This window comes from Hyla sarda, chromosome 4 (genome assembly GCF_029499605.1).
Source record: "Hyla sarda isolate aHylSar1 chromosome 4, aHylSar1.hap1, whole genome shotgun sequence".
Taxonomy (NCBI): domain Eukaryota; kingdom Metazoa; phylum Chordata; class Amphibia; order Anura; family Hylidae; genus Hyla; species Hyla sarda.
Genome location: NC_079192.1, coordinates 344,459,626 through 344,474,035, shown reverse-complemented (window position 1 = coordinate 344,474,035; position 14,410 = coordinate 344,459,626). Strand labels below are relative to the sequence as shown.

The window sequence follows — 14,410 nt, the reverse complement described above, 5'->3', positions numbered from 1 at the left end:
TAAGTTGCAGAAAATCCTATTAGTAAATAAAATATAACATTTTTGCTCTTACAAATGTATACATATATTAACTATAAAAATATATAGCACAGCAAAGTAGAAAATATTCTGCTTATTTCGTTACCTCAACTGATCTTCTTACCATTTGTTGTTGCAGAAGAGAATGATGAGTATTCCTGTTCTAATTTACTGAAATATTAATTTCAGGAGCTTTTTCTTGATATTTTAACTCCGACTAGGGTGAAACAAAACAGAAACATTTACTATACAACTATAATTGATATAAAAAGCAAACATTTACTATACAACTATAATTGATATAAAAAGCAACACTCCACCTTTGACTTGCAAAGCTAGAATCTTTATGATACTAATCTGTTAAATTTATTTTTCTTGTTATGTGTTAATATTTAGAGATTTGATGGCACAGAGTACTATTGGGAATTGCTATAGGTATCAATCGAAAAACTTCACTTTGGGTAGGGTCACAGGTAACGGATCCGCAGCGTATTTTACGCCGATGACCAGACCCTATATTGTGCCTCCAGCTGTTCGCCTCATGTCCTGCTCGCAGTGGCAATGCGCCACTCTGAGCAGCCACACAAGCCTGCGAGTGACTGCTCGTACTCGCAGTGTATTCATAGTAATTGCGATGCGGACGCGATATCTTAGTACGCTGCGCATGCGTGTGGTGACTCGCAAGTTCTTGTGTGGCTGCTCAGAGTGGTGCATTGCTGATGCGAGCAGGACATTGGGGGCAGGGGGGACAGCTGGAGGCACAATATAGGGTCGGGTCATCGTCAGATCCGCAGCCTAAAATACGCTGTGGATCCGTTACGTGTGGTCCTACCCTTGAAGGGAAAATAACTCCTACCCCATTACATTTGACTGAATCAACCTTCAAACAAGGACAAGGTATGTTTTTAATCGTTTATGTTGTTGTATTGTAAGAATTTGTCAAAGCCTTTCTTGAAACCATCAACTGTTAGGCTAGTTTTATACTGTGTTTTGTTCTCCATCACAGGTATCCATTAGCCAAGAATGGAATGCAGTGGGTGCCATTAATTTTTTATGGCCCAATCTGAGTCCATTCGAGCTGTATACGCTATTCTAACCAGACTCAAAAGCATAGCATGCAGTGTTAAAATAGCATATAAAAGCTGAATATACAGGGTTATTAGGTATTGAATGGCATCTGGTGCGCTCCGCCACAGTATACATGGGCATCTTGTTCCTAGTCAGGATGCTGACAGATACCTGTGACAGAAAGTAAAAACACAATATGAACCTAGCTTATTGCTGTGACCAGCTCCTGAGTCTATTTCAAATATTCAAAGCTCTTAGGCTTGGTTCACTCTACAGCATTAAGGAGCAGAATTCTGCTTAGAAATTATGCTCCGAAATTTTGATGTACCTGAATCCCAATGCTGTCAATGGCATATTGCTTTACAGTGCAGGCTACAGGATTTCAGTGGTGGACATTCTGCCACTGAAATTCCACCACTTATTCTTTTGATGGAACCCAAGCGGAACACATTGCTGTCTATAGACTGGTAATTGAGATTTTAGCATCAACTGATACACTTGGCGAGGGGCACACTCAAAATTTCAAACTGAAGATTCCTCAGTGTGAACCCTGCCTTCAAGTCATGTCACTTTTGAAAACTGACCTTTTTGTTTTTCCTTTAACCAGAATGGCTCCTTGTCCAATTGTTTTTTGAGAGGACTTTACATTGATCAGCTGTTTGTTAGACATATGCAGAATGGAAAAATTTGTTTCTATTATTTTACTTTTGTTTTGTTAAAGAGTACCCGTCATCAAACAATATTTTGTAAACTTACTCAGATTATATTGCCTAACTACTCCTAACACCCCTCCTGCCCTTAAAAACTTTTTTCCAAGCTTTAAAAATCTCTGTATCATGCGTTTCCCCCTGCTCACATTGTGTCAGCTCTTGGCAGGAGAAAGTGGGCATTTCCCAGCAGGCGCGACATCACTGAAGCTTGCGAGAGCTGTGCCTCGCCATGCCCCGCCCGCACTTCCTGAGTTTCGTCTCCTGCCAGGCCGGGAGGACATGTTTTTATAAATCTCCCCCAACTTCTCTCTCTCAGTCACAAGATTTACTTCCTACTTAAACATCTTCTCTGTCTGCAGTCTGACTCAACAGAAACACAGATGGGATAAGCTGGTTGGCCAAAAAAGATGCCAAAAAACACATGAAATTAACGCCGCCCATCTGAAAAACGTATTGAATTAATTCAAATGCATCTTTATTATGCTTTTTAGATTAAAAAAGTCAATTGTATTTATTTTACACCATTTTCGTTAACTTATTTATCGTTTTGCATCATTTGGATTTTTGTAATTTCTTTCTATTAAAGGGGTATTCCAGGCAAAAACTTTTTTTATATATCAACTGGCTCCGGAAAGTTAAACAGATTTGTAAATTACTTCTATTAAAAAATCTTAATCCTTCTAATAGTTATTAGCTTCTGAAGTTTTCTTTCTAACTGCTCAATGATGATGTCACGTCCCGGGAGCCGGGACAGGAGTCATCAGAAAGCAGTTAGACAGAAAAAAACAACTCAACTTCAGAAGCTAATAACTATTCCAAGGATTAAGATTTTTTTAATCAAAGTAATTTACAAATCTGTTTAACTTTCCGGAGCCAGTTGATATATATAAAAAAGTTTTGGCCTGGAATACCCCTTTAATATTTTTATTTGTACTAGTATATGAATACATTTAATTAGTTTTTTTTTTTTATAAATCAGAATGTCGGAATAGATAAATATTCCTACAAAAATCAATTTATTACAGATATAATTGCATATGCCTATTTTTTATTCATCACATTTTTGAATGGACCCTTTCTACATATGTACACCTGTGATGGAGATTTATCAACCTGTCTTATAGTAAGATTCTGTTTGTTGCCCATAGTAACCAATCACAGCTCAGCTTTCATTTCTCATTTTGCTCTGATAAAATGAAAGCTGATCTCTGATTGGTTGCTATTAACTACAAAGAACATCATACAATAGACAGCCTGATGATCTTCCCCTGTTTAACCCTAGATGACTCTTAACAATCAGCATCCAATAAACTACTGCTGTGGATATTACCGTATTTATCGGCGTATAACACGCACTTTTTAGGCTAAAATTTTTAGCCTAAAGTCTGTGTGCGTGTTATACGCCGATACACCCCCAGGAAAGGCAGGGGGAGAGAGGCCGTTGCTGCCCGCTTCTCTCCCCCTGCCTTTCCTGGGGTCTAGAGCGCTGCTGTCGGCCCTTTTCACCCCCTGGTTATCGGCGCCGCTGCCCGTTCTGTCCCCCTGACTATCAGTGCCGGCGCCGATAGCCAGGGAGAGAGAGGCGGCGCCGACAGCCAGGGGGAGAGAAGGGGCAGCGGCACCCATTGCCGGCGCCGCTGCCCTGTTGCCTCCCCCCATCCCCGGTGGCATAATTACCTGAGTCGGGTCCGCGCTGCTCCAGGCCTCCGGTGTGCGTCCCCGGCGTCGTTGCTATGCGCTGAACGGCGCGGCACATGACATCAGAGCGCCGCGCCGTGCATAGCAACGACGCTGGGGACGCACGACGGAGTCCTGGAGCAGCGCGGACCCGACTCAGGTAATTATGCCACCGGGGATGGGGGGAGGCAACAGGGCAGCGGCGCCGGCAATGGGTGCCGCTGCCCCTTCTCTCCCCCTGGCTGTCGGCGCCGCTTCTCTCCCCCTGGCTATCGGCGCCGGCACCGATAGTCAGGGGGACAGAACGGGCAGCGGTGCCGATAACCAGGGGGTGAAAAGGGCTGACAGCAGCGCTCTAGACCCCAGGAAAGGCAGGGGGAGAGAAGCGGGCAGCGACGGCCTCGCTCCCTCTGCCTTTCCTGGGGGTATATCGGGGTATACACGCGCACACACGCACCCTCATTTTACCATGGATATTTGGGTAAAAAACTTTTTTTACCCAAATATCCTTGGTAAAATGAGGGTGCGTGTTATAGGCCGGTGCGTGGTATACCCCGATAAATACGGTATTTAAAGGAAACTTATTATCATGCAGGCAGCATAAAACACTGTCAGGCTCACTACTTTACATCCATCTATGATTCACACTGGCCAGGAGCTAGGCTTCTATCTGGGAAGTGCCAGCCATCTCCTCCCCATTCCTCTAGGTGTGAATGATAGATCTCTTATAATTACTGTATATGGAGAGATCTATCAATCCTACCAGGTAGTTGAGAAGCAGGTTGGGACCACCAAGATGACTTAAAGCCCAGTTCTCTGCTGGCTTCAAACTATGATTTCTCTGAAATGCTGCTACTGGATTCCAGATGGTTGTAATAAGGGCGCCTATGCCTGTTCCATGTTGTCTGTGCTTTAACTGCAGCCAATTTCCTTTTTTACATTTTCTCCAAGACACAACTGATTCCAAGCCTTCGAACAGGATATCCCATCTAATGATTTTGGTTTTCTATGTTCATGGCTAGTCTTACACTTTTAATCGGACTATCCACAAGCTTTCACTTTTTGGAGCAAAAAACGATCTGGCTGGCTCCCCATGGAGCCCTTCTAAAGCCCAGATGACTGCATTAATACAATTAAGCAGCCCTCTACACAACGTTCGGCATAAGTTCTTCCGGTGGCCCGGTAACACCTTATTCATTGCTGTTTTTTTTGTCACTACAAACCTGTGTTTGGGCTTATGTTTTGGGCTGTGATCTATAGATATTATACATACCAATTTGACATAGATTATATTTTTTGATCCATTTTCCGACTTTGTTCGTACACCGTACAGCAGTGGTCTCAAACTGTGGCCCTCTAGATGTTGCAAAACATCAACTTCCAGCATGCCTGGACAGCCGTTGGCTGCAGCAATGTGTTTTTTTTTTTTTGCTTGTTTATATTTTGTTTATTTGAGAACTCTGAAGGGGGTGGGGTTGATTTGAATTATTATCGCCAAAGCATACAGCAAACAATGTTTACATGCCGCTGTCAGCTTTGACAGCGACATTTAAACAGTTAATAGCCAGCAATGAAAATCGCTCTGTAGCTGCAATTGTCTGCTGCTGCTGAGCCTTCTCCATACACCCTTAACTGGGCCATTGCGAATATATCGGTCATGCGTTATGATTAAAATTAACAACTGTAAGTAATTAATATGTAAAAAAATATTGTCTATCTTCTGTAATATAGTGTTTATTAAAATGATGACTTACATCTTCACTGTCAGTTGAATCTGGCTCTTCTGCCTCAGCTTCTTCATCAGTAACAACTTTCCCTGGCAAAATGTCATCCAGCCAGCTCAGATCATGTAAAGAGAAAATACACTCCATTGCCTTCCGTATACCAGCAAGAGCCAACAGCTAAAACAAAATAAATGTTTAGATATAGCATATAATTAACTATTAGAATTGCAAGCAGGTGTGAACAGAGTTTGAAAATTTGGCTATGACCTTTAGAGTAGTTCACTTAGAATATATAGGTAGGCATAGCTGGCAGCCAGTGGCTGTATGTATAACCACATGCCATAATTAAACCCAGGCTAAACACAAGCCAGAGATGAGGAATATAACATAGTTTGTCAACCAGTTTAAAAATTATGGATGATGTGTTTTCTAACCAGGGAGCCTCCAGCTGTTGCTAAATTATTTCTCTCCCACCCATCACCTGACTAGTGATGTCACATCTCAACGCACTGAAACCTGGGAAAACCTGAGACCTGAGTAATTTTGTATGCTGTTAAAAATAAATATTGGGGCAAAAATCACAGAAGAATTGCAAGACCACACACAGCAGGTACAGACACTATATTGTGAACTACACTAACTTTACAGCCCCTGTAGCATAGTCAAATAAAAAAAGATCCTTTAAGACTTTCAAAGCCCATTTTAGCCTCAGCAATTGGCCGTAGTAATTGGCTGCAGTGGGTTAAGAACATCAGCAACAGAGCCAATGCTGGACTGGGCAAGATGTGTAGGAAGAAGTTTGTTATTTTACTCTTGCTGGATGCCGTTTAATTTTTAAATAATTTGGAATACCTTTTAAAGCTTATTAGTAATTTCTAAGTCAAAATTCACAGCATCTGTCATGAAATTCTCCCAGTGTCTAATATTAATCCCATTGCCTCTCACACCTCCTCTTCCTTTAAAATCTTCAACCTACCAGAAGATTATGTATTCAGGCTCTCTTCTTCTCACACTACCTCTCTTTCCCCCCAGCTGTAATAACCTACCTTACTAAAATAGTTGGGGCAGATTTATTTAAGGCAATGGAACCCAAAAAGGGGTGGGGGGGGGGGTATCCAGCTCCCAGGAAAAAAAATTAGTAAAAGTCCAAAATTATATTATTCCATTTTAAAATAAGGATGAAAGAAAAAAACACCCAGTGAAGATAAAACCTCTACGCTGGCGCGTTTCAGAGCAATGGGTCCTTAGTCATGGCACAGGAGGGACTGTAAACTAACCTTTTATACTCTGCATATCAACACATAATTCAGGAGGAACCCACCTCCCAACTGGAAGTTGGCATCTGCCGTCACTTCCTGGGAGGGATTCCGGATTCTCACAGCATTAACCCATTCCTGTATTGCATTTAGGTTTAATATAGATGTCTGTACAGACAATAAATCCTTTTAGGAAAGGCTTCAACAAAAAAAGAGAAAAAATTCAAGGAGGAAAAAGAAAATATAAAACTCAGTACTAGATATATAAACCTGATCGTCCATGTCACAAAGAAGAAGAAAAAAAAAGAACAAAAACATTTCCTTTTTTCTTTTCTTTTCTCTCCCCTTTTCTTCTCTTCTTTTTCTCCTGGGGGAAAGAAAAAATTATATGTATGCGTATGTGAAGTATGATTACTGGAAAATTTTTCCAAAATTTTAAGAAAGAAAATGTTTCCAGGGTATTTCAAAATAGACTTCCAAAAACTTCATAAGAATTTTAGGCACACCAAAAAATATATAATATATATGAAGGCACAGTAATAATAGGACAAGTCGTTGTGAAAATTTAACCCTTTTGGGTGACGGGAGTCTAATTTTAATATCCAGAACGCCTCTCTCTTGAAGACTGCATGAGGTCTCCTCCTCTCTCTCGGGGCGAGGCACACATTCTATACCTGTAACCTGAATAGATTGCGGATCACCTGTGTGCACTTCCCAAATATGCCCGAAAGTGCACGAGAACCACCAATCTCTCCCAGTTTCACATTGAAATGTTCGTAGAAACAAAAAAACAAAAAAAAAAAAAAGGTAAATCATTACAGGGAAGACTGTCTAACAGTGATTTCAAAGAAAGTTGCAACAATTGCTGACTGAGTACAGTAGGCAATAATAAATGTTCCCGTATGAGGTGCAGCCTATGCAAATATATGACACATACCAAACAGTTTTATTCTCCAGTCAACGGAAAAATCTATAAGATAAAATCTTTTATAAATTGTAAGACCACACGTGGTATAATCTGCACACAATGCAATGTACAATACATAGGCTGCACCTCAAGGAAACTAAAAAGATGTTTCTACGAACATTTCAATGCAAACCGGGAGAGATTGGTGGTTCTCGTGCACTCTCTGGCCTGAGCAGGCATATTTGGGAAGTGCATGCAGGTGACCCACAATCTATTCAGGTTACAGGTATAGAATGTGTGCCTCGCCCCGAGAGAGGAGGAGACCTCATGCAGTCTTCAAGAGAGAGGCGTTCTGGATATTAAAATTAGACTCCCGCCACCCGAAAGGGTTAAATTTTCGCAACGACTTGTCCTATTTTTACTGAGCCTTCATATATATTATATATTTTTTGGTATGCCTAAAATTCTTATGAAGTTTTGGAAGTCTATTTTGAAATATCCTAGAAATATTTTCTTTCTTAAAATTTTGGGAAAAATCTTTCAGTAATCATACTTCACATACACATACATATAATTTTTTCTTTCCCCCAGGGGAAAATGAAGAGAAGAAAAGAGGAGATAAAAGAAAAAAGAAAAGAAAAAAGGAAATGTTTTTTTTTTTTTCTTCTTTGTGACATGGACGATCAGTTTTATATATGTAGTACTGAGTTTAAAGGGGTACTCCGATGAAAACCTTTTTTCTTTTAAATCAACTGGTGGCAGAAAGTTAAACATATTTGTAAATTACTTCTATTATAAAATCTTTATCCTTCCTGTACTTATTAGCTGCTGAATACTACAGAGGAAATTATTTTCTTTTTGGAATGCTCTCTGATGACATCACGAGCACAGTGCGCTCTGCTGATGTTACTATAATAATAATAATGCTTTATTTATTGTTGTTCTTAGTGGGATTTGATCCCAAGTCCCCAGCACTGCAAGGCAGCAGTGCTAACCACTGAGCCACCATGCTGCCCTTATCATACATCTGCTATGCATGGTTGCTAAAATGGACAGAGATGTCAGCAGAGAGCACTGTGCTCGTGATGTCATCAGTGTTCCAAAAAAGAAAGGAATTTCCTCTGTAGCATTCAGCAACTAATAAGTACTGGAAAGATTAAGATTTTTTAATAAAAGTAATTTACAAATATATTTAACTTTCTGCCACCAGTTGATTTAAAAGAAAAAAGGGTTTCACCGGAGTACCCCTTTAATATTTTCTTTTTCCTCCTTGAATTTTTTTGTTGTTGTTGAAGCCTTTCCTAAAAGGTTTTATCGTCTGTACGGACGTCTATATTAAACCTAAATGCAATGCAGGAATGGGTCCGGAATCCCTCCCAGGAAATGACGGCAGATGCCAACTTCCAGTTGGGAGGTGGGTTCCTCCTGAATTATGTGTTGATATGCAGTGTATAAAAGGTTAGTTTACAGTCCCTCCTGTGCCATGACCAAGGACCCATTGGTCCGAAATGTGTCAACATAGAGGTTTTATCTTCACTGGGTGTTGTTTTTCTTTCATGCTTATTTTAAAATGGATTAATTAAATTTTGGACTTTTAGGGTACGTTCCCACACGGCGTATTTTGCTGCGTATTTGCTGCGTATTTGGTGCTGCGTATTTTCCTACCCATTGACTTCAACAGAGAAAATAAAATACGCAGCAGCAAATACGCAGCAAATACGCCGTGTGGGAATGTACCCTTAATCATTCTTTCCTGGGAGCTGGATACCCCCCCCCCCCGCCCCTTTTTGGGTTCCATTGCCAAATTGCACCAAGGAGATGGCTCGGCATCATCCTGGATTCCAAAGCATATGAGTGCCTGGAACTAATCCAACACGAGCCGTGAGCTGGCTACAATTTTTTTCTTTGACTGTATGCAGATTTATGTAAGCTGTCTTAACCCCTTGAGCATTATTCTGTTTTTGCACTTTCGTTTTTACCTCCTTACCTTTTAAAAATCATAACCCTTTAAATTTTGCACCTACAGACCCATATGATGGCTTGTTTTTCGCGCCACAAATTTTACTTTATAATGACATCAGTCATTTTACCAAAAAATCTACGGTGAAACAAAAAAAATATTTGGGAATTGAAAAAAAAAAAAAGCCATTTTATAATTTTTGGGGGTTTCCGTTTCTATGCTGTGCATTTTTGGGTAAAAATGACACCTTATTTTTATTCTGTAGGTCAATACAATTAAAATTATACCCTACTTTAATTGGTTTGATTTTGTTTTACTTCTGGTAAAAATCATAACTACATGCATGAAAATTTAAAAATTAAACATTTAAAAATTTTACATTTAAAAATGTCCTCTTCTGACCCCTATAACTTTTTTATTTTTCTGCATACGGGGCGGTATGAGGGCTAATTTTTTGCACCGTGATCTGAAGTTTTTATTGGTACCATTTTTGTTTCGATGGGACTATTTGATCACCTTTTATTTTATTTTTATGGCATAAAAAGTGACCAAAAATACGCTATTTTTGACTTTACAATTTTTTTACATGTACGCTATTGACCGTGCGGTTAAATTAATGATATATTTTTATAGTTCGGACATTTAAGTACGCGGCAATACCACATATGTATATATTGATTTTTATTTACATCGGTTTTTTTTATGGGAAAAGGGGGGCGATTCAAACTTTGGGGGCGAAGGGGTTAAATCACTTTTTTTTTTTTACACCTCTTATTACCCCCATAGGGAACTATAACATGCAATACATTGATGGCATACACTGATCAATGCTATGTCATAGCTTAGCCATTGATTGCATAGCCATTGATTGCTCCAGCTTGGATTTCAGGCATGGAGCAATCAAACGACGATTGGATGCCGAGGAGGAAGGTAGGGACCCTCCTCATGTCCACACAGCTGATCGGGACCGCCGCGGTGCCGGGAAGCATTTTTTTAAAACTTTAGACACGGCGATCAACTTTGATCGCTGCGTCTTAAGAGTTAATACCAGGCATCACCGTGATTGGTATTAGCCACGGGTCCTGATGTTGCTAGGTGCCGGGCCCAACCTGCATGCCCCCGCGTTATAGCACGGGAACGGGCTCAGGGCATACAGGTAAAGCTTAGCCAAGCATTTCTCCAGACCATTTTTCTAATAAACTTCATTAAAAATGTTATTGCTAAAGATGTGAAATAAATGTTTAAAAACATGGCCACTAGGGGTCTCTGTCTTTTTAATCTTGAAAACCAACCCTGATATCTAGGGCTCTTTGGTCCTGAGAACGAAGAAAAGTACCGAAATTATGAAGGGAGGGGGAGTGGGGTTGTGGTTTTCTCTCTCCTCTGCTCACTCAGTACAGTGTATAATCCAGCTTTCAACTGTGTGAGGAGAACACCTGTGGGATCCAGACAAGATGCAGACAGCTTGCAGCCTCTTCAGTTGAGAAGCATTTACATGCACAGTAGTTTCACATGGCTGCATTAGAGTTATTAAGAGCATGCATGGCAGCATTAAAATTATATAGAGCATGCATTTAGGCAATATGCTTTGCAAATGTTAATATGTTTGTGTAGACCTCATGACAAGGGAGAGGGGAAGGGGGAGGAGAAGGGCTCATCATACTTCAGGGGAAATGCCCCGAGCCTCTGAGAGGAGTTCAGAAGACTGATCACAATTATACATAGATGAAAAGGTGTTTTACATATTAACACATGCATATTATGTACAGTATACAGGTCTTAGGGAACATTACTACACCGATTTAAGCATTTTTTGGCTTTAAGTTTCTAACTAATGACAGTAACACTTTAAAGCATTGCTCAAAAATAATGGCGGCCACACAAAATTTTTATACTTTGGACCCAACTATGGGCACGTCCATTAATCGGTTAGCGATGAATAGTAACTGAGCCCAGCGTAGGGTAACCTGTCATGCAGGGAAATGGTAAAGTGGCGAGCTCTGGACAGTTACTTTATGTACTGTCATGTACTTCATGACAGGTTACGCTCCGCCAGGCTCAGTGAATATTTATCGGCTAACATCATAACCGTCAGAAGTTACTGATGATAACTGAGAACATTGGTTAATAATAATAAGGAGCCACTGCTCCATTATTCTATGGCATTCTTTGTAAATCTCTAACAGGATATCATCCTGTTGTTTTACCCACAGGATAGCAGACCAATTTTTCTATTATGGGCACTACTGTGCCACGATAATAACATAGTGTTCAATGGTTGTTTTATATATATATATATATATGAGACAGCCTCCACTGGAGAGAACTTATTTATTTGAGCACAAATAGTTACATTTATTGTCACTTTAATTTTAATACTCACCATCCTGATGATGTCACCTGCTTAAAGACACTGATGGTGTTGTATACATAGTGGTTCGAGATAAGCGAAATTACAGTAATTTGATTTGTCACGAACTTCTCAGCTCGGCGGTTGCTTACATTAGCCTACATAAATTAGTCCAGCTTTCAGGTGCTTCGGTGGGCTGGAAAAGGTGGATACAGTCCAAAGAGACTCTCTCCTAGGACTGTATCCACCTTTTCCAGCCCACCGGAGCACCTGAAAGCTTAACTAATTTATGCAGGCTAAAGTCAGCAACTGCCGAGCCAAGAAGTTCGTGACCAATCGAATCACTGTAAGTTCGCTCATTTCTAATAGTGGTGCATTAGTCCCCTTAAGGTGAGAGGCATTATTGCTTGGGGTTTGTGGGTAGGGACATTCTTATTATATCTGTATGTTTCATGTTCTACTCCCCTTGAGTTGAAAAAAAAATCACTACTCAGTCAAGTGTTGTAACTTGATAAGTTGTACTGTATTGTGCCTTAGGTACCGTAGGTTTGGACCGATATAGGACTTAGTCCTTCCTATTTTTATCTTGTGGTTATGGATAAGACACATTTACACTAACACTGTTACGCCGAGCGCTCCGGGTCCCCGCTCCTCCCCGGAGCGCTCGCTTCACTCTCGCTACCGCAGCGCTCCGGGCAGCTCCACTGACCCGGTGCGCTGCGATACCGTCTCCAGCCGGGATGCGATTCGCGATGCGGGTGGCGCCCGCTCGCGATGCGCATCCCGGCTCCCGTACCTGACTCGCTCTCCGTCTGTCCTGTCCCGGCGCGCGCGGCCCCGCTCCCTAGGGCGCGCGCGCGCCGGGTCTCTGCGATTTAAAGGGCCACTGCGCCGCTGATTGGCGCAGTGGTTCCAATTAGTGTGTTCACCTGTGCACTCCCTATTTATACCTCACTTCCCCTTCACTCCCTCGCCGGATCTTGTTGCCATTGTGCCAGTGAAAGCGTTTCCTTGTGTGTTCCTAGCCTGTGTTCCAGACCTCCTGCCGTTGCCCCTGACTACGATCCTTGCTGCCTGCCCCGACCTTCTGCTACGTCCGACCTTGCTTCTGTCTACTCCCTTGTACCGCGCCTATCTTCAGCAGCCAGAGAGGTTGAGCCGTTGCTAGTGGATACGACCTGGTCACTACCGCCGCAGCAAGACCATCCCGCTTTGCGGCGGGCTCTGGTGAAAACCAGTAGTGACTTAGAACCGGTACACTAGCACGGTCCACGCCAATCCCTCTCTGGCACAGACGATCCACCTCCTGCCAGCCGGCATCGTGACAGTAGATCCGGCCATGGATCCCGCTGAAGTTCCTCTGCCAGTTGTCGCCGACCTAACCACGGTGGTCGCCCAGCAGTCACAACAGATAGCGCAACAAGGCCACCAGCTGTCTCAACTGACCGTGATGCTACAGCAGCTACTACCACAGCTTCAGCAATCATCTTCTCCGCCAGCTCCTGCACCTCCTCCGCAGCGAGTGGCCGCTTCAGGCCTACGACTATCCTTGCCGGATAAATTTGATGGGGACTCTAAATTTTGCCGTGGCTTCCTTTCTCAATGTTCCCTGCACTTGGAGATGATGTCGGACCAGTTTCCCACTGAAAGGTCTAAGGTGGCTTTCGTAGTCAGCCTTCTGTCTGGAAAAGCTCTGTCGTGGGCTACACCGCTCTGGGACCGCAATGACCCCGTCACTGCCTCTGTACACTCCTTCTTCTCGGAAATTCGAAGTGTCTTTGAGGAACCTGCCCGAGCCTCTTCTGCTGAGACTGCCCTGTTGAACCTGGTCCAGGGTAATTCTTCCGTTGGCGAGTACGCCGTACAATTCCGTACTCTTGCTTCAGAACTATCCTGGAATAATGAGGCCCTCTGCGCGACCTTTAAAAAAGGCCTATCCAGCAACATTAAAGATGTTCTGGCCGCACGAGAAATCCCTGCTAACCTACATGAACTCATCCATCTAGCCACTCGCATTGACATGCGTTTTTCCGAAAGGCGTCAGGAGCTCCGCCAGGATATGGACTTTGTTCGCACAAGGCGTTTTTTCTCCCCGGCTCCTCTCTCCTCTGGTCCCCTGCAATCCGTTCCTGTGCCTCCCGCCGTGGAGGCTATGCAGGTTGACCGGTCTCGCCTGACACCTCAAGAGAGGACACGACGCCGCATGGAGAATCTCTGCCTGTACTGTGCCGGTACCGAACACTTCCTGAAGGATTGTCCTATCCGTCCTCCCCGCCTGGAAAGACGTACGCTGACCCCGCACAAAGGTGAGACAGCCCTTGATGTCAACTCTGCTTCTCCGCGTCTTACTGTGCCTGTGCGGGTATCCGCCTCTACCTTCTCCTTCTCTACTATGGCCTTCTTGGATTCCGGATCTGCAGGAAATTTTATTTTGGCCTCTCTCACCAACAGGTTCAACATCCCGCTGACCAGTCTCGCCAGACCTCTCTACATCAATTGTGTTAACAATGAAAGATTGGACTGTACCATACGTTTCCGCACGGAGCCCCTCCTAATGTGCATCGGATCTCACCATGAAAAAATTGAGTTTTTGGTCCTCCCCAATTGCACTTCCGAAATTCTCCTTGGACTACCCTGGCTTCAACACCACTCCCCTACCCTGGATTGGTCCACTGGGGAGATCAAGAGTTGGGGCCCCTCTTGTTCCAAGGACTGTCTTAAACCGGTTCCCAGTACTCCC

General features: G+C 42.7%; 1 protein-coding gene across 1 annotated transcript in view; it reads right to left on the bottom strand.

Moving 5' to 3' along the window:
* Positions 1–14,410, bottom strand: part of SLC4A9 (solute carrier family 4 member 9) — a 167,348-nt gene that overhangs the window by 9,225 nt on the left and 143,713 nt on the right. Inside the window, exons 22-23 of the mRNA XM_056569903.1 lie at positions 5,228–5,374; positions 143–235 (exon numbers count right to left, since the gene is read on the bottom strand). Of these exons, the coding sequence (XP_056425878.1) occupies positions 182–235; positions 5,228–5,374 (201 nt within the window). The 3' untranslated portion in view covers positions 143–181. The remainder of the gene's footprint in view (positions 1–142; positions 236–5,227; positions 5,375–14,410) is intronic.